Source organism: Hylaeus volcanicus, chromosome 4, assembly GCF_026283585.1.
Source record: "Hylaeus volcanicus isolate JK05 chromosome 4, UHH_iyHylVolc1.0_haploid, whole genome shotgun sequence".
NCBI lineage: Eukaryota > Metazoa > Arthropoda > Insecta > Hymenoptera > Colletidae > Hylaeus > Hylaeus volcanicus.
The window spans coordinates 10,768,126-10,796,120 of NC_071979.1; the positions used below are offsets into that span (position 1 = coordinate 10,768,126).

The 27,995-nt window shown below is 37.5% G+C and overlaps 5 protein-coding genes across 7 annotated transcripts; 3 read left to right on the forward strand and 2 right to left on the reverse strand.

Annotated features, from left to right (window-relative positions):
• Nucleotides 1-427: 427 nt before the first annotated feature.
• LOC128875256 (FMR1-interacting protein NUFIP1-like) lies at nucleotides 428-5,805 on the forward strand. Of its 2 annotated transcripts, none has more exons than XM_054120682.1 (6): nucleotides 428-1,181; nucleotides 1,368-1,559; nucleotides 4,390-4,688; nucleotides 4,772-5,001; nucleotides 5,074-5,262; nucleotides 5,331-5,805. In XM_054120682.1, the coding sequence occupies exons 1-6, from the start codon at nucleotides 777-779 to the stop codon at nucleotides 5,687-5,689; spliced, it is 1,674 nt and encodes a 557-aa protein (XP_053976657.1). In that variant the 5' UTR covers nucleotides 428-776; the 3' UTR covers nucleotides 5,690-5,805. The 2 variants fall into 2 exon arrangements, with proteins under 2 accessions (XP_053976657.1, XP_053976656.1); XM_054120681.1 differs by having other exon boundaries at nucleotides 435-1,196; nucleotides 5,331-5,802.
• Nucleotides 5,791-10,173, reverse strand: LOC128875252 (RNA cytidine acetyltransferase). The gene is made up of 17 exons (XM_054120673.1): nucleotides 9,974-10,173; nucleotides 9,640-9,903; nucleotides 9,407-9,565; nucleotides 9,084-9,320; nucleotides 8,796-9,000; nucleotides 8,608-8,729; nucleotides 8,409-8,545; nucleotides 8,060-8,341; nucleotides 7,909-7,990; nucleotides 7,730-7,846; nucleotides 7,477-7,653; nucleotides 7,240-7,387; nucleotides 7,020-7,164; nucleotides 6,741-6,946; nucleotides 6,493-6,665; nucleotides 6,162-6,410; nucleotides 5,791-6,069 (listed from the first exon to the last, which is right to left on the reverse strand). Exons 1-17 carry the CDS (start codon nucleotides 10,079-10,081, stop codon nucleotides 5,839-5,841), a joined length of 3,042 nt encoding a protein of 1,013 aa, XP_053976648.1. The 5' UTR covers nucleotides 10,082-10,173; the 3' UTR covers nucleotides 5,791-5,838.
• A 32-nt stretch (nucleotides 10,174-10,205) lies between these two features.
• On the forward strand, nucleotides 10,206-12,485 carry LOC128875259 (adenosine kinase-like). Of its 2 annotated transcripts, none has more exons than XM_054120686.1 (6): nucleotides 10,206-10,569; nucleotides 10,647-10,879; nucleotides 10,950-11,123; nucleotides 11,206-11,476; nucleotides 11,558-11,827; nucleotides 11,894-12,485. In XM_054120686.1, the coding sequence occupies exons 2-6, from the start codon at nucleotides 10,680-10,682 to the stop codon at nucleotides 12,110-12,112; spliced, it is 1,134 nt and encodes a 377-aa protein (XP_053976661.1). In that variant the 5' UTR covers nucleotides 10,206-10,569; nucleotides 10,647-10,679; the 3' UTR covers nucleotides 12,113-12,485. The 2 variants fall into 2 exon arrangements, with proteins under 2 accessions (XP_053976661.1, XP_053976662.1); XM_054120687.1 differs by having other exon boundaries at nucleotides 10,206-10,347.
• Nucleotides 12,486-13,024: 539 nt separating this feature from the next.
• LOC128875258 (putative protein FAM10A4) lies at nucleotides 13,025-27,391 on the forward strand. The gene is made up of 5 exons (XM_054120685.1): nucleotides 13,025-13,190; nucleotides 13,466-13,741; nucleotides 13,831-14,243; nucleotides 25,512-25,727; nucleotides 25,935-27,391. Exons 2-5 carry the CDS (start codon nucleotides 13,474-13,476, stop codon nucleotides 26,169-26,171), a joined length of 1,134 nt encoding a protein of 377 aa, XP_053976660.1. The 5' UTR covers nucleotides 13,025-13,190; nucleotides 13,466-13,473; the 3' UTR covers nucleotides 26,172-27,391.
• LOC128875253 (neurofilament medium polypeptide) lies at nucleotides 14,293-23,670 on the reverse strand. The gene is made up of 10 exons (XM_054120674.1): nucleotides 23,371-23,670; nucleotides 19,160-19,246; nucleotides 19,007-19,092; nucleotides 18,670-18,883; nucleotides 17,548-18,606; nucleotides 17,352-17,468; nucleotides 16,900-17,072; nucleotides 16,514-16,705; nucleotides 16,185-16,448; nucleotides 14,293-16,016 (listed from the first exon to the last, which is right to left on the reverse strand). Exons 1-10 carry the CDS (start codon nucleotides 23,441-23,443, stop codon nucleotides 15,636-15,638), a joined length of 2,646 nt encoding a protein of 881 aa, XP_053976649.1. The 5' UTR covers nucleotides 23,444-23,670; the 3' UTR covers nucleotides 14,293-15,635.
• Nucleotides 27,392-27,995: the final 604 nt, after the last annotated feature.

Sequence of the window (27,995 nt, forward strand, 5' to 3'; positions counted from 1 at the left end):
AATCCATGGCTTTAGGCGGGTACACAATGAAGACGATAAACGATGTTATCCCAAATATAGATTATCATTATACTATTAGGCTGCACTTTACTTTGATGGACCTAACATTTTTAAACTTAAAAAGTAAAGTTTAACCTATTATTATTCCTTATTATTATTTGTAATTTTTATATTCTCTAAAATTAAAATTATTTTGTATATCTTTTTTCATTATAGAGTGTGTCTTACGTAATGTGTTTTATATAGAAAACAATTTCTTAGAAACAGTCAATAAGTAACATTATTATCATGTAGATACTAAAATTATGCATTTATAAATGTTCACCAGCTTTTATACTGTGATGTAATTTGAAAACATAAAAATTGTGTTCGTAAAAGACACCTTATCTTACAGGACCTGGACACGTCATATCGAAATTTTAAGGCGGTACGACAGTCTTGAAGTTTTGTAGTTCGTAGTTCGTGGCTGGCTGTCTGTGAGGTTTCTCGGTTTCAGATAAGTGATCGCTTGTACATTTGTCTCCGGGTAGAAAGTTTATTTGTACTCGAAATCGTAATGTTTTTGCGATATCTACGACAACAGTCAGTATCGGAGTCTACTTTTCAATAAGAGTTTGTTACGATAGAAGTGATACGTGTGAAACGTCTGTGGATAATTACATATTTCACGCATAAACGTGTGCGAAGTTAGTTTTAACCTCCCAAGAAAGAGTGAAGCGGCACATCGAACGTTGGTTAATTAAAGAAGCAAAAGTGATTTAATAAGGTCTACAAGCATGAGTCCATTGAATCGAGGACCTTTGCTAGGGCCTAGAGTTCCACCAGCTGGTATAAGGCCACCTCCACCCCCAAGATTTGGCGGCAGACTTCCTGGTTTACCACCAAGAATGCCATTGCTTCCTATGAATCCAGTTTTTGGTCCGATGCGACAAAGATTACCACCTCCACCGCGTCCAGGTGGTGTAAGCCGTCCTAGTGGACCAATGCCACTGTTTGGTCCAAGAGTTAGAGGTATGGCTCCAATGGTTCCACCAATGGGTTTACGAGGTGCAGGACCTCAAGGACCTCCGATAAGACCATGGTCCAGAAGAGGATTACCACCTCAAATTTTACCCCACATGAGACCACGTTTCTCTGTTGGAAATGGCAATGTTAAAGGCAAATTGAATAACATGAAAAAAGTGAGCAAACTCGAAGTAAGCATAAAACTACATTGCTATTCATTTTTTAATTATTTAGTTGAAGTGTAGGAGTGTATCAGAAATCAACAAAATTAATTTATTTGTAAAATAGATATAAAAAGAATATATGCTGTTAAGAAAAATGAGTTTCTTTAATTTTAATGAAAACACATTATGATTATTTAGGAGTTAGAACTAAAGAAACCATGGATGACTGATGAAATTCGCAGTGAAATACAAAAGAAAAATAAGTTTTATGCCAAGGCAAAGAAAAACAAAGATGCAAAAGAGTGGGAAGAGTTTAAGGATTTACGGAATAAAGTAACAAGGATGATTAGAGATGCTAAAAATGATTATCTTGCAAAACATCCTGAACAGGTATTTCATTTCATTTTTATGCACACAGTACAAAGTAGTGCTTTATTTTTTGAACTAACAATTTTCTGAATTGACTATGTTTTTCTCATTGATTAGTAATTATGTGTCTATTCTATTTTACTCTAAAACACCACACAAATATTCTATCTTGAAGTAAAATGAAAATTACAACTTTTAATGGTGTTAATGAGCAATAAAAGTGTCTGTGGTACTCTAAAGTTATATAATTATATAAAATAATTATATAGAAAATACAAATTGTAGTGTAGTATTGGAAAAGATATTAATGTAAAAGTATATGGAATAGGAAGGTAAGAGATATATAACAAATTTCCAATTTTGATTATTTCAGAAATTATTCCAATGGTTTTAATGAACATTTAAAATATTTTCTTATATTGTATTATCATCATTATTAATATAAAATATATTTAGTTGTAACAAAAGAAGTAGACCACCCTGTACAAATAAGTAAAAAGTAATTATACAGAATTCCCAAATAATTAATATCTTCTCTTAAAATTATTCCATTGCTTGTTAATAATAATATAATAATTGAGGACTGTGTTTGGTGTATATAATTCACCTCCTTAATTTCTTTTAGCAATTTTCAGTAAGTAGTTTGAAATATATCTACATTTTAAGGATATTTATAAAACATTAAACCAGATTATTTCTCTAAGGTTTTCATTTACATATTTCGAAGTACTATGTTTTTAAACAATTCAAATCGATAAATAGGTGAAAGAATATAATCACCTTACTTATATTTTCTAGCTAATTCGTACATTTACGATTATATTTATTATTCATAATATTATGTTTAATCTTTTTAATAATATAACTTTTATATTGCTAAATTTAATTGGCACTATGTAATTAATTACATTTTATTTCAGTTATAGTTGATAAGTTGCTTTGATTACAGGGTGGTCAAAAAACTGATGATAAGAATACGATTGAATCCGAGGGTGTTCAGAAAACTGAGAATGCGACTGAGCAATCAGAGCAAAAGGAGCAAACAGAGGAGATGCAGCCTTCCAGCGAACAGGCACAGTCTTAAGCTTCAGGCTACTCCTATAAAGAATTGAACAATTGAAACACAAGTATTCTGTTTTCAAACTTCAGAACGATTTGATTGTTTCTTATTTTAAAGTGCAGTATGTTGAAAACATTGCTCTTAAAATATTTGTATCATTTTCAATTGGAAAATTTGTATTATCCGCTTCTTGTCATTTGTAAAATATCATTACATTTCAGTATAAGTTTTTTCTTAGCATTTATAATATAAGTGCATGCTATTAAACTATCACGATAACGTACGTTTGAAAACGTAGAATTTAATATTTGAATAGTAGATATTCTATCATCCCTTGTAATACTTATGCAAAAATTAAATTGTTTTTTTCTCTTAATTCGTTGGTACACGACTTATGAATGTTAAAAACTTGTACATTTCTTAGTTTACATAGTTCCATGATAATGTTAGATATCTATAATTTTTTTTTTCAAAATATATAAGTACTGGCCTCTGATAGATTTATTTTAGGAAGCTCTTCAATTGTTGTTTGGTCAGTATACAGTGCTGCGAGCTATAACATTCCTTATTACAAATTTCATAAAAGCAGATCAACAACTCATTCTCTGATACATTTACTACAACATGTTACATAGGATATAAAGTTAAATTTAGTTGATAACTTCAAATTAAATGCTTTCTATATAGCTTGTGGCTCTGTATTGAGATATAACAAGTTTTGTAATTATTTGTTATTATGTGTCGTAGTATCGGGTACATTTCATTAATTTCAATAATACGAGACTTCCATAAAACATAAATTCAAAATAAAATAAATTTGTAATTAAAATGGGTATTGTAAGAATAAATCGTATTTCTATAAGTTCTAAATTTGGTGTCTCCAATTACTCTATAATCCACGATGAAAAATAATTACTACATGCGTCGAATAATCGTTCTGAAATATGAAACTGATCTCTTTAGATTTTCTGTGTCAAATAATTTTCAAACAGATATTGTTTTCCTCGAGCTTTGATCCATTATTACGCTTACTTAATTTTAGTTATAATCGATATTATACGATAAATAAATTCAACGAGTCTATGTTATTACATATATTATATAATTCTAAAAAACCTACAAATAGAATCAAATACATACTAGATATTTTATATTTTCAACGATATCTTAGATATATTGTAGAATTGAAACATTTATATGTTTATTATTTTGTGCTACATTTTACACAACATATAGTGTGTATATTGCAAAATACTTTTTCAAACAATTATAAAGATTACCGAAGATCAGTAATTTATTTAAAAAATGAATGGAAAATCTGTGTTTGTGATACTTCTATAAAATTGAAAATCGAATTTCTGAATACCCTGGAAAACATGAATGTGTAATATATAATTGACTGTGTCATATAACAAGATAAATAATCATTGTTACGTGTATATATAAACATATTTCAAATGTCAGCTTTACTTTGAAAATTCTGAAAAAATACTTCTATAATTTTATAAACTAAAATGTATGTTATAAAGAAAATATTTTTATAAAGAAATATTACTCATATTAATTTTTCTTTTCTTTTTTTTTTTTTTAAATTATAATTTATATATTGTATAACGTCAATAAGTAATATTATACTTTAAGAAATGAAGGTGCAAAACGAAAATTGTTAGATATTAAAGGAATATCGAGCATTAATAGTTATTGTCAATAATGATTACACTCTGAGAAGTATTTTTACATTGAATTTGAATATGAATTGTCTACAAAAATATTTGAAGTAACCATTTTTAGGCTCATCTTTATCCAAGCGATGAAGAACCATACGATCAAAGAGATGAAAGTTACGTCAGTTCAGAAGACTATGAGTCGTACTATTGTGAGATATGTGACAGAGATTTTCCAACAGAAGATAGTCTGTTGGAACATAACAAAGGACATAAGCTCTGTGGCATTGATGGATGTACCTTTTCGGCTCATCCATTACTTATCGAGAAACATATTACTATGCAGCATAGTACTGGTTTATATCATAGAATAAAAAATGTATCAACTCCAGAAGATATTAAAAACTGGCTGCTGGAGCGAAAAAAGTAAGAGTTGTAATATAAATCTGTACATTAGAGAAATGAAAGGTAAAAAACAGTAGTGATTGCAGTTCTTCGTGATATTACAGGAGATATCCAACAAAAGCTAATATCGATTTACGAAAGGCAGAAACAATGGAAAAAGAACAAAGAGGAGAAATAATTAAGCAAAAACAAGACGTTACGAAGCGAAAGAAAAAGAAAGCGTTGAGATCTCATAATCGAAAACGAACAACCCAGAATCAATCTACACAAATTTTTAGCGAGAGTATACAACAAGTGGAAACATATAGGGGTTTACATGAATTTTCTGGAACATGTAATCAGTTAATCGTTAAATTATTACCATATACATATTTATTATTAACTAACTCTTCAATATTTTTTTTAGTAAATTTACGAGAAGTTGAAGAGCAAACGGAAGATCAAACTAATGACGGAAGTAACAAAAACGAGAACGAGAAAATTTGTCATTTAATTTCGGACGAAGAGGAAATACCAGTTACATCGAGTGAACCAAGAATTCCTACGACTTGCATATCTAATTTAGTAGCAAATTACGGAAGTGATTCTGAAGAAAGTAAATCTAACTTCATGCTTTATGCTTGATATTAATTGAGGCTTCCGTAACAATAATATTACTTTTAGGTGATGCCCCAGAAGAGCTACCAATTAAGAAAATTAGAATAGATGACGACATAAGAATAGAAAAAAATAATAGTAAAAGTGAAGATAGATTAGATAAAAATGCAGTAGTTAGTAACACACAGGAACATTCTAATCCACAGTTACCAGTATGTTTGAATATAAACTCTAAATTTCAAAATAAACGAAGTACTGACCTAAATCGACATTCAAAAGAGAAAAGACAGATAGCAACTATAAGTAAAAAACAACCGTACACTTCGCAGTTATTAGAAAAATTACTATCGCGATCTATTCAACACGAAAGAAATTTAATTTGTCAATGTGTAAAATATATAGTAGATAATAATTTCTTGGATTAATAATGATGAAATTTGTAACCGTGACGACTATTATTAACTATCTCATTTTTATACAATGTTTTTTGACATAGAAAAAATAAATAGTATGAAACATAATCATCGATTCATCATTTGTTTTATTAGTTGCGTTTACACTTATTTTACGTCGTTCAAGTTTTAAAAGAATGTCTTTTTCTCTTTTTCGACGGTTTCTTTTGAAGTTCCAAGGCACTGTCATCTTCTGATATTCTTTTTTCGCTACTCTTTACAGATATAAGACTTTTACTTTTTTTCCCAGATAGTGCATCCTTCCAGTCAGCTTCCGAGCCTTTGATAGCATATTGCTCTAAATTTTCCCTTTTTAACTTATCCAATTCAGCTTTCTGTTTAGCTTTTAGATCCTGAAAAAGTGTATTAAATGATAAATATTCGGTTTATATATATTTTTAATAATAGCGTAATTTTTGTGTGTGTTTCAAATGTTACAAGTTACCTTAGCAGCAGTTTCTAATTCGTCGTGCAAGCTTTGTCCATTAATAGGATTGAGTTGAACATTTTCATTATTCGATTCGTTTTTTATCATTGTAATTTCAATAAAGTTCTCTGCAATTTTGTTAAGATATTGCACAAATTTACGTATAATACGATTAAATAAAGCGAGCAGTTGCGATGACGGCAAATCCAGTTCTTCCGTTAATTTATCAACATTCTTGTGTTGTAGGCCTAATCCTAATAAAATGGCCTGAAAGTAAAAACAATGCCTTTTGAATACATGTACCTAGAGTTTATATTTCTAATTTTGTTATACGTATAAAACTGATTACCGATTGTACTGGTGATAAATGAACGTCACCCATCATATTTAAAAAATATAAGCGCGCCAACGGTGGCAATAGATCCATTATTAAATGATAATCTGCCATATTATTACTATACATAGATAAACGTTTTAGATCGTACGATGTAAAATATATATCCAATACATGTTTTGTCAGTGCTAAGAAAATAATTATAACGATGAGAACATGTTACTTCTATACGTTAAAAGAAACACTATTTAAGAAATACTAACTCGTAGTTTCTGGTGCAATTGCTTTGTTGATTAATATGCCTAAAGCCAACGAAGATGAATATGTATTAAATGAAAAGGAAAGTAAGGTTATGAATCTTCGTCGAAAATCATTCCAGTATGATTCTAACCACCTAACATCGTCCTGTTGCTCTAATTTATACAGCATTATACACGAGTGTTCACCCGTTATGTCATTTGCCGTTTGTCTAAAGCAGAATGGGGAAAATAATACTAATGTCTGTTGTGTGTATAAACGTAGGAATAAGTAACAATACAAACCTTAAATATACAGGCAAGAAACCAGATCGTTTCCAGAATTTTAAAAGAGGTTCGGTAATGCCAAAAGATACACCTAAATAATCTAAACTTTCTGGACGTCTTTCGCTTAGTTTTAAAAGTAACGGTGGCAGAGAGGCTCGAGGTTCTAAAAAACCACAGATACGATACATTAGAATAGATTGGTATTATTTGTGGGACATAACATAATAAATCCATTTACCAATCCTTTCTTCCAACAAATTGACTTCTTCATCTCGAACTCTAGATATTTCCGTTACGGTTGGTTCTATTGTTGCTTCGCTGATGTTAAGTATTTTCATTTCGTAATATTGCTTCAGTAATTCTAATGCTCGACTGCCATACCCCATCTAAAATGAACGTTTACCAAGTACAGAAATTGTGAATATTTTTTTCATGTATTAATCATTTTAACGTTAAGAATAAAATACAATCATACCCCATGATAATCAGGATGTGTTGCAATACGCACAATACGTGCCCCTGCTAACGCGGGAAAATCTTGATCTTGATATTGTTGTGCAATAGTCCACGGTATAAGATCACCAGCTGCTCTGCGTCCTCGCACGAGTCCATCATTTATAGTGTTCTTACTCACTTCACCTTCTAAGCAAATCTACATATTACATAAATATTAGTACTGCAAAAGGTACAGAAATTATTTAAATTTAAACTGTATTGTATATACTCACTTGAATGACTACTAATATTTCTGGTAATGTTTTCTTATTCGAATCTACTGGTCCCAAGAGACAAAATAGATGATGCGCTGGTGCGTCAGACATCATTTGTAAATCGTTTGGACTATTCTAAAATATTTTCAAGACTTAATATTTGTCAAGTAATGCAAAAATATACGAAGAATATTTACCTTATAATGTGAAGCAACATAGAGTGCCACCAGTTTTTGTAAAAATAACTCTGATGCTTTATGGTAAGAGAATAGTGTGTCTCTAGAGAGACAAATATTACTGAAGTTATATTATTGACTTATTGACATTTAATATAAATGAATTACACACCTATTTATGTAATATAACTGACACATGTCAGGAGGTGGGCATCCAGATACAAGAGTGTTTGTTGTAGCATTTAAACATAATAAATCGCATAACCATTGCTCAACAGAGTCTCCCGGTTTATATCGAATAGATTCGTCAAGAGTAAGTTCCTGTAATTGTCTTCCAATGACAGTTTTTTCAGTTTGATTTTTACCGTGTTTTTCATGATTGTTTGAACCGGTAGTTTGACTTCTTAATTGTTGCAATAGCTTCAACGATAAAGATCTACCTGTTCCCTCGTATCTGATAAAAGTTAAACATAAATTAAACAAATATAAAAATGCTAATTCTTTAAAAATATTACAATTACCCATTGATGGTCGACGCAAGAAATATTAAGTAAGGACCAAGCATAGCTTTCACATAAGGCAGAGGTATCGCGGCAGCCTCATCGATTACAAGTAGTTCAGCTTGATTTAATTTGTGCGCATCGGTAGGATGAATATACTGTAGAAAATAATTTTATTAATACTTGTACGTAGATATTTTAATGTATATTAAAGCTATACCTGAATTGTTTGTCTGTGGTCTCGGAAGACATTTACGCGTACAGTAGCTTTATTAAATTCAGGGTTTGTAGATTGCACCAGACCATAGTCAAGATGCTCTTGATATCCTAGCGCGTCGAAACCTAAAAAAAAATATTAGAATTTAATTAAATCTCAATACGATATACTACGTTCAACATATATTTTACCTTTGAAAACAAACTCAAATAAAGTATTTAAATTCTCTGGACTCGGACTCGAAATATAAATATTTGAATAACCAAATGTTACAGCACCAGCAACAGCTAAACCTAAAGCTGCAGATTTTCCACGTCCTCTAGCAGCAGTTAAAGAAACAGTAGATCTTAATGTTTTCTCTGATATACATTCGATAAATGTTAACAGTGCTTTTGCCTAAAAATTATATTTTGATTCCATTACATATAATCATAGCATGATTATTGTATTATCAGGCCTATGTATTTTATTTAACAAACCTGATCAATTGTCTTACAACAATTAACAAGAGAAGAAATAGGTTGAGTATCTTGCAAACTCTCTTTCAATGCATTTAATTCTAATTGTTCTTCGGATGATGATAATTTTTGTACTGCTTCAATTTTCAAATTGTGTGATGAGAGAGGTAATATATTTAATTGATCATCAACAACTAAACATCTCTTACAAGAAGCTAAAGACAATAAAAATCTTTCATTGAAGCGACCAACAACAGCCTGAAATAAGGTTAGATTCAGATTAATGGAAAGTAACATACATAACAACCATTTTTAAATGAGTTAAATAAAAGTTAGTAACATACTTGATGGGCTTCTGTACGGAATCTTTGATGGACATCCATATTCATTGTATACAGTTGTTTCAGCGAATTCACAGATTGTAAAAGAAATACAATAATTCCTCCACCCTCAACAGTTTCAATAGTACGTGCTAATAAATTTGGTGTAATTGCTTCAAAATCCTATAAAAGTAGATCCTTTGTTGAAATGAATACTTGGTATAAAATATAAAAAACAAGAAGATTATAATACTTACTTGTAAGATACACATGCCATACGTGTTTCCTAATATCTTGTGTGTTTCATGATAATAACAGTAACGTATATTAGTAGATACAACGAATAATTCGAAAGGATCATCCTCATTGACATCTAATTTTCCTGACTTAACTTTCCTTTGTAAGGATTTCATTCGCTTCTTTCTGTGACTGCTAAATCCTAATTCCTTCTTGTAACACCAAAGTACAGAAGGTCTAGCTTTTATCACAGATTTTGACAACATATGATGCAGTAAAACAACCTGAAGAAAAGTATAGTTTTTACAATCTGTTGAAACGATACATTCTGTATTTTCAAGGATCTCTACTTACTTGGTCTCTTGCTTTCTCGCCGATAACGATGAACATTGTTCTATGTCCCGTAATAACACCATTTTCGATTAAAACGCGAATACGATTATCTATTTTCTTACGAACCATCTTCAAAACAAAATTTTTTTCCCTTTAACCTCAAATTTCACGCTACATAAGCGTGCAGTTGGTGCAGCCGCGTGGCGTGTACAATGGTGTACAAGCACTTGTACAAGCAATACAAGCAAGCATAGAGTGTGTAGATTTACAGATGCGGTAATATGCAGCAATATACTACAGAACATAGATAAATATGGAAAAGACTGTCAGAAGAACAATTGTTACTTTGTGAATAGATTTCGAAGACTTTTACGTCGATCTCGAATAGAATGGAAGTATGTGAAATACTCATTATTGATTTTTTCAAGCAATTACATTTTTTTCCGAAGAAAAGATGAACAAGCAGTTTTATAAAAAAATTTGTTTAAAGATTGCACATGATATAAATGTAATAAAATATTAACGCTTGACCAAAGAATTTTGTTTATTTGTAAATATACCATATTTGTCATAAACGTTATATTTGCGCAATTGTACAATATTTAACGCTTATGAAGGTATAGTACGCTATGTACACATATATATTCATAATTATACAATTTCATGACTAGTCATAATATTTGTTTACAAATAGAAAACGTTCATCTAATCAAAATTGTAAATTAAGATGGTCGAAGGAATTCCATTGAGAATTGCTTCCCTGGAGCTTAATGTCCCTGCAATAATAGCTTTTGGCAATCCCCTGTTGGATGTTTACGTATTTCTGAAAAATAAGGATTTCTTGAAAAAATATGATCTTACAGAGGATGGAGAATTGGAACTTCCTGTTGAGAAAATCCAGGAGATATTAGCAGAATTGCCACAAGAGTTAATAAACATTTACATTAATAATGATTCTCACATGTTTATACTGTTAATAATTTTACGTATTAAATAGTTTAGAAAAAAAAATTAGTGCCGGAGGATCAGCACAAAATTCAATGCGAATTTTGCAATGGCTTTTCGACGATACCTTCAAGAATCAATACAGCATCTATTGCGGTGGTCTTGGAAATGATCCTAGGGGAGCAATGTTGAAAAACTTAGTTCGATCAGCAGGTGTGGATGCCAGGTTTGCAAATATTTGAAATCTCATACTCTATTCTCAGTTTCCTATGATGTATTTGTACATGAAAATTCTTATTTTTTTTTAGATATGCAGTTCATCCAAACCTACCTACTGGACATTGCATAGCATTAATAAACGAATCGTCGCGTAGTCTTGTTGCAAATATAGGTGCTGCTGGTGTATATACCTTAGACGATTTTAAGAAAACCAATTTGTCATTAGACACAATAAAAATAATTTACATAGAAGGATTTTTCATAACGCACAGTTTTCCTGTAGCAAAGGAACTCGTTAGACTAGCTGAAGAAAAAAAAATAATTATAGCCTTTAACCTTAATGGGCTTTATATATTCAATGTATACAAACATTTGTAATGAAATAACATATACTTATAGATTTGTATAATGTGAATAATAGAGTCATGTTAACTTTCATAGGATCATCATGCAGCAATTTGTGAAATGGTCGGACATGCAAATGTTGTATTTGGCAATGCAAGAGAAATGGAGGCATTGGCTCAATCGTTAAACATTAAATATGACGATGTAACCGATATACCATTCTTACTAAATAGTTTGAAAAGAATTGCAGTTAATGCTTCTAGTTCAAACTCCAAAGATTGGTTGCATAATGGTGGAATATTTGTTATGACTCAAGGAGGATCAGCTCCAGCCATTACTGTTTGGGGAAAGGGGCAATCGGTTGAGGTATGTTAAAAATAATAATTCACGTAGTCAAAGGGTCGAATAAAAAGTGGAATACATTCTATTTAGGTGCATCCAATTAAACCAAAAGCTCCCGTTATAGATACAACAGGTGCCGGAGATTCTTTGGTAGCTGGTTTTTTGGCAGGTATTTTAGTTCAATGGAAACCACAACGTTGCTTGGAGTATGGTTGTAAAGTAGCATCATTTATGGTAACGAGACTTGGGGTTACACTACCAGACGAAGTACCAGCGGATTTAGTAGAGTACAATACTATATTTGCTTGATGCAAAATTCTATGAGTAATTTTTATTCAGAATTTTATTAGAAGAAAGTTGTGATAACAGAAGTATAAAATTTCGTGTCTATTTATGTGTATCTATATTGTAAACATATAGACTCAATATTTATGTAGTAAATCAGAAATTACAAAATTACCAAATATTTTAACAAAGTTCAAATCAAACTTACAAACAAACGATAACTTTGTTTTAATGTGTATATAAATGTGATTTTATCTATGTATAGACAGATTGGTATTTAATGTAAGACAGACAATGTATTGTAAATATCGTGTAATCATGTATCGTGTCACATGTACGTACAAATAATAGTTTGATTGTATAAGTATTTTCGTAAATAAAATTATTTTGGAAAATATTCCAAATGTTTACCTCTATATAATTTTCTTTTCTAAAGTAGAATCTTCTAAAAGGGACCTAGTAGTTTCTCAGTACGGTACTGTATCATATTAGTCGCGCCATCGGTGTCAAAACGCCCAAGCTTGTAATAAAAATAGTTGCCGCTGGTGCCGTTAGATGGCGCCATCGAAACTTTTTAATAAATTATTCTTTATTTCCCATGAATGGGTAATTAATACGATTCTTTGGTTAATAACATTACAATAAATTAGTTAATGTGTCAAATTTATCCTTTATATGAATGATTATTTAATGTAGCAATAATTATCGACCCTTTAGTTAGTGGTGCCAGCTGGTGCCAGCTAGCAGCAACAGGTGGGAACTATTTTCACTACAAGCTTGGGGGTTTTCTCATCGATGGCGCCACTAAAAATCCACTAAAATATACTAAACTTGATAGTTGTATTTTGTTTCTTACAGTGGTACTCTATAGAAAACGCATGCGCAATATGAATCAGGACTAATCGGAACCTGATAAACGTTAGAGTTTCGTATCTGTAAGCGTACTTTATGGTAGTTGATGGTAGTGCCTTGCGCAATTTATTGTGCTTTGCAGAAAATTAATTTGACATTATCAAAAGCACCGATAACGAAAGTACGGGCGATTACAGAAATTCGTTTCGCATTTTGCATTGAAATTTATATAAACTCGACGTAACTACTGGTAAGAAGACAAATTTCTGAATAAATTACAATTGTTAATTACCGGCGTTTGCACCGTTGTAGGTTCATTTTTTGTTCTACTCTTTAAAAGATCGGAATGTGTCATGTTCCGAAAGATATTGCAAAGCATATGGACTTTTTCATACCAGAAACTATGTATTTCTTGTAAACATGTTGACATACGATAATAGATCATACTTGTTTATGTGTCGCATAGATATATTTTTAATATTTATAAGGTCTTTTGCATAAATCAAATGTGATCGTTATTTACAGGCTTGAAAATGTCTCTTCCTCTCAAACCGGAGCATCTAACGCAGCTAAAAGTATTTGTCGAACTTTGCATGGTGAATCCTGCGATATTACATCACCCAGAACTAGCTTTTGTAAAATCATTTATCGAACACTTTGGAGGAAGTGTTGGAACAGCTAAAGATGACGGATCGTCAAGTAAGACAGCTGGAAGTACAGATAAATCGAAAGCAGCAGAACCTGAAGCGGAACCAGAAAGCGAGGAAAGCGATTTAGAACTGGACATGGAAGGTGTTATCGGTTAGTATAATTTTGTTCTTTATCAGATTTAAAACATTACGGCGTAAAGTTAATAATTGTTGCTCATTAAATTACGTTAAATGTTTTAGAACCAGATACAGATGCTCCTCAAAAGATGGGAAATCTTACCTTACAACCAACGGAAGAAGAAATCGCGGAATCTCAAGCCAAACGATCCGAGGCTGTGTCAGCATTCGCGGAAAAAGATTACGAAAAAGCTATGGAACTGTATACCGAAGCCATCGTACTGAATCCACAGGCCTCGTTACTTTACGCCAAACGCGGACAAGTATTCTTACTGTTGAACCGGCCTAACGCTTGTATACGCGATTGCAATCGTGCGTTGGAGCTAAATCCAGACAGTGCGGCAGCTCACAAATTCAGAGGAAGGGCCTTTCAGTTGCTTGGAAAATTCGAAGAAGCAGCTACCGATTTGCGGCTTGCTTGTAAATTTGATTTCGACGAACAGGCTGACGAATGGCTGCGGGAAGTTACTCCAAACGTAAGTACGGTCCAGATAATTAATAGATTTTTGTTACGTAGGTTGTATATACTATTCGTGAATAATTTGTATTTGAGACTGAGATGTCGCATTTACACAAATGAAAATTGTAACACACATTCCTATTCGAAAATACATAAATTAAGTCTACTTAACTTAAATACATAACGTAACATTTACATAAAATAACAACTTATTCTCACTAGCGAAGTAAATATCGTTGATGTAGTAAAGGTAATTAAGATATTTTTGTATAATTTTGATGACAATATTAGAAATTGGCATATCTGAAAAAAGCCGATCACACGCGTGAGCATTAACAACACAACGCAAACCGATAAGTATTTCATACGAGGCGTTTAATTTGCACAAGGAACATCAAAGGTCAAACGTTTTACTAAATCAAAACAATATATTCGTTTACATCGAAAATATTGTTTGCATACCAACATGGGAATATGTTATCGAGTAACTAATCGTAAATTATTCTTTTTTAAATAAATATTTTATAACTTTTAATAAGAACACAATTTATTTATACAAGGTATTTCACAAAAGCCTCAAAAAGAGATCATTCTTGTCTCTTTCTTAATGGAAATATTTTATATACTTTATTTGACATACTTGTAATATGCAAGTAATTCTTGTTTCCGTCGCATGGTCTCGTCGCGTCGGATGGTTCAAGTTTCACAGTACCGTATAATAATCGTCGGAACCATTACACCAAGTTTCAAAGAAGTCTGTCGCGCGAGTTGATCGTATTTTCAACTTTTTATTGACGTATTAGTAGGACCCACTATTGCTGTGATATGTTTTCGAAAACTGCATGATCAAAGCTGTATTAAAACACATTCAAGGGAAATTCACTGTCCATTTTAGATCGGAATGGTAACACTTGTATCGTCTTCCAAACACACAAGTAGTATCTCGGTAAATCATCTACTTGCAATCCATCGATGCGCTTTTAAGCGTGCATTGAGTATACCTTTGTAAATGTATGGTTTGCAAATACACGACAGCTTACCTGCACAACCAACGGTATACGGCTACATACTTGGAAACTGCATCTGTTCTCGTTCTCGTTCTCCTTCTCGTCCTCGTTCCTCGAATGAATTGTCTAGTGCATCGTGCAAGGTTGTGCTCCGGAGGAGCTCTACGTAGGTCTCGCATTCTCCGCTTCGTCTAGGACCCAGTTGGATTTTTCTCTAAGAGCAATCCGAGCCTAGCTGGATTTTTCTGTTTCAGGAAGGAAAGTTCTCTGTACCGCCTCGAGTATTGAACTTACGCTAATGTTCGTTTCCTCTCGCTCGTTCGCTTTTATTTATTTTTGTACAATTTGCCCGCTCCCATACGTTGGCGTCGAGAGCTCTGTCGCGGAACGTTCAATCACACTCAACTAGGAGGACTCGTCTCGTACTCGTGCGTCACTTGCTCTACAGACTTTTTGTATTTGCCTACGAGTTCGGGCAATTCGTAGGCGATGGCTACGTCGAGTCTGTTGATCGGACATCCACGGAAGTAGGTGCACGTCGAGCTCAGCAAAGGGAAGTCGTACAGAGGATTCAGCCGGAAAAAGTCTCTATAAACATCCGGGTCGGGCAAATCGTAACGCGATATGTTCTTTAGAGTACTCAAGCCCTCGTAAATGTGATAGTCTTGGGGATTCTCGATGATCTTATCGCTGATCTCCTTCTTGTTTCCAAAGAACGTCTTGTGATTGTAATACGTGGTCAGATAGCAATCTACCATTTTAGCGTGATTGCGCACTCGCACCTGTAATCGTAAAATATACAAGGTAAATTTCATTTAATTAAACATTTTTACACTTTTTAATATTTTCTGGCCTTGTATTGTATCGTACATGTATAGTACCATATATTCCCACGTGCAAAAGACACTTGTATAATATTATCATTTTCCAGCTCTCTATCAACAACTTACAGCAAATCTTCTGGCGCTCGCTATCTTGTGCTCGACTCGCTTATCAATGGCGGTACGCAGGTCGCGGAGGAACGCGCGTTCTTGAGCATACAATAACCTGGTGGGTGCACCTGCCTCGTACGGCAACGACCACAGCGACGTGGAGTACATTATGGGCGGTTCAGCGCTGGACATTAGCGGCGATATGTTCCAGATCAGAGCTCCTTGCACTCTCATCAGTTCCTCTGGTTTCACTTGATCGGCTTTGTTAAGAATGATGCGTGTCTGTTTTGGAAGTTGTCGTTACGTTATGCTGACACTGTCTTATCGTTAGCTCTACCAAACCGTACCTGATACTCCCTGCCCTTCAGTTGATCGAGGATCGCTTCGGTTTCCGGTCCAACGTCCAATTTCGATGGATCGTAGACTAAAAATATGATGTCCGCACGGTCGATGAACCACTGACACGCGTCGTTAAACGGAAACAAACGTTGGACCTGCTTTCGGATTTCCAAGATCCCTGGGATCTCGACGATGTTCACCTGGTGGCGTATAGACGGTATGCAGTTGTATTCGATAGTTATTAATTCGTACGATGTAACGCGATAGAGAAATTCAAGTTCAAGGTCATCTCAAGCTACGTCATCACGCTACTCTACAAGATACGTGTGTACAATCGTCGATCGATATATTACAGTGGTCGATAATCTAACAAGATTTCTTTACGTCAACTCACTTTTTCCAACAGCTTGTTGTCGAGTCGTAAGCCCTTCAGACGATCGAGCATACCCTGGCCAAACTTTTGCAATCCTGAGAAGGTCCAGTCAGCGGCCAGCTGCGTCCCGTCGAGGATCTCCTCTTCTTCGCCGTGCATTAGAATATTGAAGTAGGCCGGAGATGGCTCGGCTCCTGTGTCATTTCCATTTGCCGTTTTGCATTGCTCCTCTAAGCACTCTCTCAAATCACCTAAACACTATCTGTACATTCATGCTACTAGCATGCTTCTACTGGTTAAATTTGTAACAATTCGCTGTTTCGTTGGAGTTTTTTTTTTTTTTTTCTCCTTTACAAAACTATCGAAGGCGTGATCACGGCCGACTGAGTTAAGCGTAAATCATGTATGGATGTAGGGTGAGGTGAGCAGCATCTTCGCACAAAAAAATTCACGTTTCACCGTTACTTACGCACCTGTCCTCAACGATGTCCGTTTGTACTCGTTCTCGAGCAAGTAGTTTATGATGGAAGATTTCCCACCGCTCCACGGACCCATGAACAGAACCAGCGGTTTGGAGAATATTTCTGGGTCTGGAACACCAAATTCATATCGGTATCGGTGCATATCGCGTATGGATAGAAGGAAACGAAGGTTCTTTCAAGTACTTACCACCAAAGTGCCGGTTGCTCAAGTCCCTGTACTTGTACAACGACTCTAACGGCTGAATGGCGTTATCGTAAACCCTCTTTAGCTCCTTGAGGACAACGTCGCCAATTTTCTGGATGGCTCGTTCCTTCTCCTCGTTCTCTTCGTCCAGTTTTAGCAGCTGATTGATGTGATCGCGCGGTCTCAAGGTCTCCGGCACCATGATCTCCTGTATCAGGTCTTCCTCGGGGGTGGGCTCTTCCTCCTCGCTTTCGGCAGCTTCCTCTGAACCTTCAGCCTCGTCTTCTGCTTCTCCCTCTTGGCCAGCTTCTCGCCTGCCTCGAGATTTTACCTCCTCGTCTTCTTCTTCCTCGGACTTGCCTTTTTCGGCTGATTTATCTTCTTCTATCGCGGATTTGGCTTCCGTCTCTTCTTCTTCTCCTTCTTCTTCCGCAGATTTAGATTCTTCATCTTCCTCAAATTTGCCTCCCTTGTTATCTTCTTCTTCTCCTTCTACTTGACCTTCCGCACTCTCTTCTTTTCCTTCTTCCGCGCTCGCTTGTTGTTCCCGCGACTGCGCATCCTCGTCTGCCTTGCTCGCATCTTCCTCTGTCTCTTCTGTGTCAGCTTCCTCCTTCGAAGCAGCAGCCTCTGCTTCCTCTTTCTCTTTGGAAGCTTCTTCTTCCGCCTTGGAATCTTCTTCCTCGTCAGACTTCACCTCCTCCGTTTTAGCTTCGTTTGCTTCGGATTGCTCCTCGTCGGATTTCGCTTCTTGAGCCGATTCTTCCTCGGCCTGAGCTTCTTCGTCGGATTTTCCATCGTCTGTCTGCCCTTCTTCCTCCGATTTCGTTTCGTCTGGCTGCGCTTCTTCCTCGGGCTTTTCATCGTCTACCCGCGCTTCTTCTTCAGATTTCGTTTCGTCCGCTTGCGTTTCTTCGCCAGACGCATCTTCTTTTTCTTCCTCGGTTTGGTCTTGACTCGAATCCGCGGCATCCTCGTCTACATTCTCAGGGGACTCGCCCTTGTCCTCGTCCGTTCCCGCATCCGCTTCCTCGGACTTGCCTTCTGCCTGTTCAGCTTCACCTACGAGGATAATAGAGGAAAGTCGCGTTAGTTGACGGAACAGCCTGGAATCTTGGCGTATACCTTGTTCGGTTTCAGCCGCTTCGGCACTTTGCTCTCCCTCGCCTTCCGCGCTCTGATCAGTTTCCGTTGACGCTTCGTCTGCCTCATCCTCGGGTTGTTCGGCACTTTCCGCAGCTTCAGCCTCTGTTTCTGCCTCTGCCTCTATCGACTCCTGTTTGTTCTCCTCCGTTGCCAAATCTTCCGTCGAAACATCGGCTGCTGTTGGCTCGGCCTCCTGAAACGAACGTCGCTCGTCATTTCCTAGATCAACAATTTTTACTGACAAAGGCGAGGGGAAGATTTCAGAGGGCAGAGCTTTCTTTTATTTCACACATTGAAATATTCTGAAACGATTTACTTCTTCGCTCGCAGCCTTTCCTTCTTCTTCGTGACTCTCTTTATCGTCGCCTGTCCCAACCTCGGCACTGGTCTGCTCCAAAGATCCTTCAAACGAAACATTCTAGAAATCGCTGTGCTGCAGATGAATATTCCTCCGACATCCTAACATTACCTGTACCGAGATCCTTTAACGCCTTTTCAATGTACGGTCGACACAGATCCTCCGGTGGCACCTCTAGCTCTTGTTCGCTTTGCACTCCTGAAACACGAGTTCGCTTGTAATCGATGCGAATTCTAAATCAGCGTTTTTGCGGCGTCGAGATACAGCACGCGAAACACGGAACGACATTAATAAGACGCGTTCGCGTTGGTTGCGAATTTTCGAGGATTTTACGGTTGTCTCGACTCTACGCTGATTCCTCGGCTGCCAGGAATTTTCGTCGGGAGTTCTCGCTATGCCGAACACGCGGTGCCAAAAGAAGGCGCGGAGTATTAGATAACGCAGAGCTTAGCCGAGGGTTTAACGGCACGCGACCACCAAAAATATCTGACCCAGGTGACGCAACGACTTGTCAAAGTCGTTACACACCGTTGCGTTGGGACGAGCGCGTGCTCGGACAATGACAGGTGTTCGAGAGACAACAACTTTGCCTCGACTAACGACAACTCGAACAGTAACCTCGAGGAATTCTGGAGAACGAGCTGGTCCGCCAGGACCGCCTTGGAACTAATTGTCACAAATATCGTATTTCAATTTTCCAGCGATTCGCGAAACAGGGATGACGATACTGGATCTTCGAGAACCACACTCGAGACTAGTTAATTACTATAATAGTTGTTGATGTACGATAGGGTCACGCTTGAAGTAGAAGCGATTAGAACGTATCTCGGTGAACCAAGATGCTAACGAACAACTAGCACCACCTCGTTCGTCATGTTTCAATCTTCCAGCAGTTAACAAAGTGACGACGTTACCGAATCAACGATCCAAGAGAACTAACCACCAACGCGTTACACCAAGATCACTTATGAATCGGCAAAAAGTACAAGTACTTGATTGTCTATAACAGAACTTGAATGTACTTGGAGTTCGAATCCTGATTCGATCTCCGAAACGGTCTCATCAAAGTTAAGACTGTATCTGGTATCTGGAAAGTATTTCAGAACGCTCCACGTGTCAAATTCCAAGCAATCAAATGGATCTACGATGCGAAGTCAAGGTGTATTGCAGCGAGCAAAGCGTTCGAGGTTCGAGGTCGAGAGTAATGGGTCGTGCGTGGATTCACTTCGTTTCGCTGATTTCTACGCGAAATTTGTTTGCTTTTCCTGTGCACGGGAAACATGCCGCGGGATCGCGAATTTGACGTCACGACGAATACATGGCAGAGGACGTAAAATTTCGGTGGATGCAAACGTCGATACGATATCATCTTTGTAGGCAGTATCTGGGAGCAGGCCGGTTTCTAAGTTTAGCGGCGAGTAGGCGGCTTTGAACCGAGCAACACTTGAAAATATTTATATATTCGATGAGCGAAACGTATTTTTATCGGTTATTCGCCGCGAGAAAGTGCAACACTCTTTCAGAGATCCGATTGTGAGAAGTTACTCCAACCACTAGGGCATATTTGCGGTCGATCCATCGAATCGATCGTCGACTTCGTCTGGAAAACGAAAACAGAGAAAGAGCTGAAGATGTGACATTAAAAATAATTGTAACGTAAATCTAGAACCCTTTTCTCCGCGATGGATCTTGGGAAAAACTTAAAAAAAAACCCTGTTATTCGATGGGAAATTCGATCTTAAGAGCGAAGCTCAATTGGCCTATACGAGCAGAGAATAAGGCGAGAAGATACCCTGTTTACGTTGCACCCATATCGTAAATTTTCATTATTACATCACACGTGCTGGTACTTTTGGCACGAGATATCAGCTTTTTCACTTGACATGCTTCGATCTTTTGTTTCTCGAACATCAAAGGTGCCCCAGTGACTTTATCGTAGTTTTTCCTCTAACAGAGATCTTTGTAAATATCTGTAAAAGTTATTTTACCAAGAGTATTTCGATTCGTAGCGTTCGTTAAATATTTACTTGTTCCGTTTGAGAAACGAGTTTTGAGTCGCGATTAAAGGATGCCCGATCGCGATTAATTTTAGTCTCGAGTGGTCTACAAGGTAGCACGTTGAAATAGTTGGAAAATAATCCACGAAAATGTCAAGATACAGGTAATGGAAGCAGAGGTAAGCAGCTGTCGTTTGGCAAGCATAGCTACCAAGGATAAAGATAGAATTCGACTCGTAGTACCGTGCTCTGCGACGTGTACGGCCTTTAATCCTTTCGTTATCAAAATTAAATATGCTTAATGACGCGCGTTTCAATTATTTTTACCAGTAGCACGTTTTACTTGTGTACTTTAATTGTACATAATATATTACGTACTTTTAATGTATGCATTTTACTGTATGCAGTAATACGTTATCGACTATGTTCAGCTGCAAAACTTTCATGTACGTTTTTATTACTGTTATCGAAAATTATCCATCTTCCATAGTAACGCTTTGAACGGGATTCGCTGTTACGTTTACAAAATTTAGAACGAATCTGGCACGGATTTATGCCGGTCCTTATGTAATTATTTGCGAGTTGTTGACAGTCGGTTTCCATCGATTCCAAAAATAACGAATCCTTGGATTCACGATCAAACCTTTTTCCTCTTAGAAACTCGATCGAAAGATTCGCGGTTTCTCGCGAACCCTCGATTGCACTTTGGGAACATTCGAGTGTGTTCCTCGGTTAACGGGTGTATCGTCGCGATAAAACGATCGTGACGCAACGGATCACAGGAGTTCGTCGGTTCGATCGCGCGTCTGCTCGATGCCGAAGAGGCGGAACGAGCCAGGAAACGATGACGCAGGCCCAGTGTCTTTACGTAACATTGACCTTGGTCGATCGTCACACGTTCGTCAGCACTTTGACCACATCATCGACCACTAAAGCACCTAGAAACCTGGCCGTGCCACAAAACTACGCGTCCGCGCGTCTACATCTTCTCGTTCTCGACGACACCTTTCGGACATTGCTAACCGAACAAGAAATCTTCAGAGTAGTTAACGATCTTCAGGATCGAACCGTTCCTATCGATCTCATTATATTTTGCAAATTGTTTTGCTAGTCTTCAAGGAACATTCCATGTAATCGAGAAAGGAATTCCACGTGGCCTCTCGATTTCACTTCGAAATACAACCTTCTAAACGGAAGAACGTATTCGAAACTGGCCACTCTGGCACAGAAACAGTCTCTCTGTCAGTTCAAGTAAACGTAGAAAAGAACCGTGACGGATGTCACTGTCACGATAATATTGGTAAAATATTCGGGGCCACGTGATACCATATGTTCGTTCCAGATTTACCAAGGGGAAGAAACAAATCGGCGACACCACGGCAAGACTCCTCGTGTCAGCTAAGAATAAGCCTGGAAGAGAATCTCCGCCAAGTATTCCACTAACACGGTATTCCTAAAATACTCGGAGTCATTTGTAGATTTCACCAAAAGAAAGAGGAAACGTTAGTCCAAAAATGGATAAAAAATAACTACACTGTTGGAACCGCAAACGTTCTATCGTACCAGGAGGAATCGTAAATTACAATAAAACGATAACACGACTTAAACGTTTCTGTTGTAAGTAGAACAGGATCGTTGCGATAAGTAAACATCGTTTTTTACTACTCTTACGGATGCAAACGGGTAAGAATTCTGCAAAGGATTCCATCGACTACTACGATCCCAGAAATAGCGGATATAGAGGATGATTTACGAAGATCGTTCTAAATTCGCCAGAAGACAAGAGAAACCGATGAGAATTGGCGAGTTCACTGTTGTGGCCGTTTTGTATCATATAAAATAGGCGTGGAAAATAATCTTCTAGACGCTAGGAAAGTGGTGAAAACACTTGATCGAAAGAAAGAAGAAGAAGAAGAAATATTGGTTCTAAATCGATGGCTCCACTGTTACAACTTGGTCACCTCGAATGTTGAAGTGTAATTGCAAAGGACCCCACTTGTGTGGTCCTAGAATACAAGGTTAAATGGAATGTGAATTTCTTCTCCGAGGGTGACGATGGAAATACGAAAACCTCCCCGGAAGAGGACCCACGCCTCTAGAATTTAAAGAAGATCGCTTCAAAGCCTAAACAAACTGCTCGAATGTACAAAGTACCGCGCAATTATTGTTACGATAACTGTTTGATCCGAGAAGAGCGATCTGTAGGTACGAAAAGAGTGAGCGGCGTTCCTCTGGAACCGTGGGAAAAGCGACGAGGACGCAAGGTCAACGGGAGGGTAGCCTCGACGGAGGATATCTGGGTTAGGTGAGTCGGGGCCTACTCACCTTGTAAGGCGACGACTAGAAGGGCCAGGAAGAGGCCCACGAAGAACGCGGGTCTCAGCCGCGAGCCCGTCATTTCGTTTCACTAGGCACTACACGATGAGCCAGGGCTGGCAGCTGCTCGTCTCACTCGATAGTCGCCTTCGACTCCAACTCGCCCGCGAGGAACTGGCATTGTCACTACCGCCAAACCCCGAAATACCGCCCCTCTACTTCTCAACCCCACAGCCAGACGACGCGCGCTAATACTATTTTCTTCGGGGTTTTCGTTTCTTTTCAACATCCTCCCGGCTTTTCGCGATCCTCGATTTTCCCGACTGGACGCTATCCGTGCCGGGACCTTCGGCTTCTAGCCGATGATCAATTGGTATTCGAATTAAACCTTGCCAGCCTGAGAAAGCTTGAGAGAGAGAGAGACAGAGAGAGAGAGTCCGAGTGACTTTGAGAAGGTCGAAGCCGCCTTATCTTGGGACTGTTCGCGTATCCATGAGACTTAAATGATCGCAGTGGTACTATCGTAGAGGCCGATGATCTTGTTTCGTGGATCATTAAACAGAAAATAACGATAACCTTGAGATTCGTTTAATAAAATGACCTTGATCTAGCATACTACTATTATATTCGCTCTTCGACCAGTCTACCTTTGTCTCAAAGACTTTTTTCATAGAACCAGCACGAGAATTCGAGTTTGTGCTGTTTCTTTTATTCGAAACGTGTCTGTAAATGCGTTCGTCGAGCATGCGTGAACCGGTGCGCGCGTCCGCCACTGAATCACCGAATCTTTTATCTTCTGCGATCCGAAGATACTGGCCGTAGTGTCGCAGTTTTAAAAATACCTCCTGGCGGCCCGGTTTTCTCGGGTTTGCAGGGTCTACCTGGCCGACAGACCGCAAAGACATTGACTAGCCATCGCTAGGAGATCCTGCACACGTTTCGACCAAACTCGCGCGTCATCTTCAGCCTCGTTTTCGTCGCCCGTGTCCTACTCTACCATTTTTTCCGAGCTGCGAGGAAGGAAAGCATCGTTAACCGAGGGATTCGATTCTCTCTTTTTTTTTTCATTTCTTTTTCGAACCTTTTCTTTCTCGCACGTAATTTATATTTACGCTAAGAGCCGTAAACATCGATCGAATCAGACGTTAGCCAATACGGGCCAATTCTGTGCATTGCTGGTTGCCGATTCCCAAAATACATCCGTGATACGAGGACAAGGTCGTCATGGGGATCGCAAGACATACGACCGAAAGGAATTTATATTCCGCGCGTTAAGTGGGTCGTTTCCCCGACCGGAAGTAGTCCGCAACACCTGTAAAATATCCGAACGGTTACGAGTCCCAGTATCGACATGCGCTAAAGCGTCTTCGACCGATAAAGGTTAAAAAAGAAAAGAAAAGGTTCGGTACGCGCCAGACATAATCCACGATCGAATAAAAGCCTACAGTGTTTGCTTTTTATAGTCGCATAAGCAATCTACACTAATCCCCTAATTTACACGAAAGATCGGAAGAACGACCTCTACTCTATCTTTTATAATGATATATCTGATATAATTTTGAAAAAAGTACCGTGATACCGCAAATGGGGGTAAGGTGTATCGGTAAAATTGCAGATCTTTTTGCAATCGAACGCAAACCGTCTGCGAACCGGCGCGAGTCGGTAAACAGAAGAGGTTCGCGGCGAAATGCGTGCGTGCTCGGATCTCGGATAGAGAGGAGCGTCGCGTCGCGTCGGGACGACGGGCGCCTTTATATTTAGAAGCCCGGGTCGCCGCCGTATAAGGTGGTGGTCCCTCGTGCAAAAGTTCTCGCGATCGCTTCGCTCTCTCCGCTGGTATCTTCCGTTTTTCCTTGCCCTTTCTCCTTATCTGCTCCATTATTCTCTCGCACTGTGCCCGATCGCATCTTATCCGTCCTCGTACGCCAGAGTACACGCTCTGTACATTTATACGACCTTGTTAGTGTTTAGTCTTAGATCATGGAATGTTTTCTATTCGGAGGACTTAAGTTAGTTGTAAACATGAATCGGGATTTTTGTTTACTCTATGTATACGGTAGATTGTTTACTATCAGCAGGATACACTTTGAGAAACGCTGCCGTAGACAATTACGGTGCTCGTGTAGAGTGACGTTTGTTTTCATTTTCAGGCTCGCAAAATCGAGGAGCACAAGCGGAAGGCGGAACGCAAGGTGAAAGAAAAATTGGAACGCGAGAAACAAGAGAAATTGAAGAAAGCTTGGGAGAGTGCAAAGGCATACGAGGAAAACACCCGCACCTCTCAAACCGATACAAGCAGAGACACCGCTGGTACCAGTGATTTTTACAAATTCCTCAACGACCCAGAGGTTCTTCGAGGTTTCCAGGTAAGTTGGACTCTTCGCCAACCATCGCAGTGTATCTCGGCGTTAACATTGTTCACCAGGAGCCTTCCACTTTTCTTTTCCTTCCTGTTGTCGACACGAAATGAATTTAATCGTTACATTGAAAGTTGTATCAATTTTTGAAGAGGTGAATGGGACACGTCCTACTGCTACCTTGTCGATCTAATTGATTTTTTATGTTATTTAAAGGACCCGGAAATCAATGCAGCCTTCAAGGAGATCTCTATGAATCCAACGAATATTTTGAAGTATCAGGGCAATCCGAAGATAATGGAGTTTATTAACAAGATAACTTCGACTTTCGGCTGGGGGTCTTGTCCTGGCATGGGTGGTGGAATTCCAGGTTTTCCGAGTGGTGCAGCTAAACCAGAGTCAAAGCCGGCTCCTCCAAAGCCGCAACCGCAGGTCGACGATGACCTCGATTAAACAGCATTTATCCTCGTACGATAACACAGCTCTATTGGTTTCTTTGTACTAAAGCGATCCGCTCTCGATTACAAATCTAGTTGGAATCTACTTGCTACTATTTTTATCCGAATTAAATTCTATTCTGAAAAGGATCAACATCGGAGCTATAACGAGAGTAATGTATCTATACATATACGTTCAAGAATATGGAAATGACCATCGTATTTTACGCATAGAGAATATCGATACTCGTTAATTAAGCAAACGTCCAGTTATGATTCCTAATTACGAATTATCGAATGAAATTGTTCTTTGCTATGCTCTACGCTAAGGAAAGACTCGAAGAAACGTATCGTTTTGATTTTTTTTTCTGTGCGATTTTTTAATTTTTTATAGGTGATACTAGAGTTCGTTTTTATTGTATCTTTTTTTTTCGTTTTTTTTTTTAAATTTTTGTTTTGTAAGTGTTAAGCATACTCGCGTTAGTTAGAGATGGTTGCCATGTGATAAAGAAGCGTTCGTTGCTCGACGAAGTACTTTCTTGTCTTATTTTCTTTTTCTTTCTTTTTTATTTTAGTTTTAATTATCACTACACTTATCGTTAGCTACACGCTATCGTCTATGTTAAGCGTTTCACGCGGCACTTTGTTCACTTTGCTCGAAGGTAAATAATATTCTATGCGTTGAATAAAAACGAATACGTTCTCACACTTTGCGACGTGTCTCCTTAAACGATTTTCCAATGTTAAATGAAAAATATATAAAAAGCTATTTACCATTGTAAAATGTACCGATAAATCGTCGCTGTTCGTGAAGAATATGGCGGATCCAGATTGTACATACCTATAGAGGTAGAGAAACGGAATGCTTTTTGACAGAAATGTTCGCTAAACCCACAGTTTCCGTATTTTTATATGTCTTTTTGACAGACAGTGAAATATAATTTTAGATAAACTTGATGGTTACGATACGTTGTTCAGAAATTCATTATCCTCGTTACGAACTATGTTGTTGTTATTATTATTATTATTATTATTATTATTAATATTATTATTATTATTACTATTGCTCGTTAATAAGAAGGCATTACTTTGTTATCATTCGATACAATACGATACGGATAGTGTGAGTTGACGAGTATTAAACAAACGATATAGTGCTTCGAACGTGTTTGTTCAAACGTAACTGTCATAATATAATACCGCGTGTTCAATAAATATATCATACAGTTCTGTATACGTATTCAAACTTGTCATTTACCAGAGCAATCGCAATAAATATATACAGAATGATCGTCCAGGGATCACGTATACGTATGAATTTGAAAACACGAACGAGATATGCGTCGGTATCCGATTTTAAAAGGTAGCGCAAACCTCGATGGCTAAACGTTAGGATGAACCAAAGATGTTCTGCGATGTTTGAAAGAGCAATTAAAGAGCTAGAAAATAGCATTAGTGTAAGCATTCGTTGAAAAAGAAGATAGGCAGAAGGAAGAAAAAACTTTTGGTTCGTCCTAACGGTAACGTACTACTCGCATACTGGACGACATACGCAAATAAATAACTTCCTACGCGTAAGTACTTACAGACGATAATATTGCACGTGAAATCGAAAGGTACACACGATAGAATTACAGTCGGGCTATAAGAGTATCTTGGAAGAAACGAGCAGAAAGATAACGAGACGAATCGTCCCAGTACCCGAGGAACATTCATCCTTTCCGTTTGCAACGACCCAGGCGTGCATCGTTTCGGCGTGCTACGTTCTTCTGATTTTGAGCATGTGCAAGTTTGGATGCCATGGCACTTTCCTGAAAGTCGACGCGTTCGTCTCATCAGG

What these genes read in the sequence shown, in the direction of transcription:
- LOC128875256 (XM_054120681.1), top strand. Translation starts at nt 777, where the DNA reads ATGAGTCCATTGAATCGAGGACCTTTGCTAGGGCCTAGAGTTCCACCA. An exon ending in AAAAAGTGAGCAAACTCGAA is followed by an intron (nt 1,197 to 1,367) that starts GTAAGCATAAAA and finishes ATGATTATTTAG; the next exon opens with GAGTTAGAACTAAAGAAACC. An exon ending in TTGCAAAACATCCTGAACAG is followed by an intron (nt 1,560 to 4,389) that starts GTATTTCATTTC and finishes AACCATTTTTAG; the next exon opens with GCTCATCTTTATCCAAGCGA.
- LOC128875252 (XM_054120673.1), bottom strand. Translation starts at nt 10,081, where the DNA reads ATGGTTCGTAAGAAAATAGATAATCGTATTCGCGTTTTAATCGAAAAT. An exon ending in GTTGTAAGACAATTGATCAG is followed by an intron (nt 9,001 to 9,083) that starts GTTTGTTAAATA and finishes TATAATTTTTAG; the next exon opens with GCAAAAGCACTGTTAACATT. An exon ending in CTTGCGTCGACCATCAATGG is followed by an intron (nt 8,342 to 8,408) that starts GTAATTGTAATA and finishes AACTTTTATCAG; the next exon opens with ATACGAGGGAACAGGTAGAT.
- LOC128875259 (XM_054120686.1), top strand. Translation starts at nt 10,680, where the DNA reads ATGGTCGAAGGAATTCCATTGAGAATTGCTTCCCTGGAGCTTAATGTC. An exon ending in TTAGCAGAATTGCCACAAGA is followed by an intron (nt 10,880 to 10,949) that starts GTTAATAAACAT and finishes CGTATTAAATAG; the next exon opens with TTTAGAAAAAAAAATTAGTG. An exon ending in TCAGCAGGTGTGGATGCCAG is followed by an intron (nt 11,124 to 11,205) that starts GTTTGCAAATAT and finishes ATTTTTTTTTAG; the next exon opens with ATATGCAGTTCATCCAAACC.
- LOC128875258 (XM_054120685.1), top strand. Translation starts at nt 13,474, where the DNA reads ATGTCTCTTCCTCTCAAACCGGAGCATCTAACGCAGCTAAAAGTATTT. An exon ending in GGACATGGAAGGTGTTATCG is followed by an intron (nt 13,742 to 13,830) that starts GTTAGTATAATT and finishes TAAATGTTTTAG; the next exon opens with AACCAGATACAGATGCTCCT. An exon ending in TGCGGGAAGTTACTCCAAAC is followed by an intron (nt 14,244 to 25,511) that starts GTAAGTACGGTC and finishes TTTCATTTTCAG; the next exon opens with GCTCGCAAAATCGAGGAGCA.
- LOC128875253 (XM_054120674.1), bottom strand. Translation starts at nt 23,443, where the DNA reads ATGACGGGCTCGCGGCTGAGACCCGCGTTCTTCGTGGGCCTCTTCCTG. An exon ending in GTTAAAGGATCTCGGTACAG is followed by an intron (nt 19,093 to 19,159) that starts GTAATGTTAGGA and finishes TTTCGTTTGAAG; the next exon opens with GATCTTTGGAGCAGACCAGT. An exon ending in ACGGACATCGTTGAGGACAG is followed by an intron (nt 17,073 to 17,351) that starts GTGCGTAAGTAA and finishes GAAATGACACAG; the next exon opens with GAGCCGAGCCATCTCCGGCC.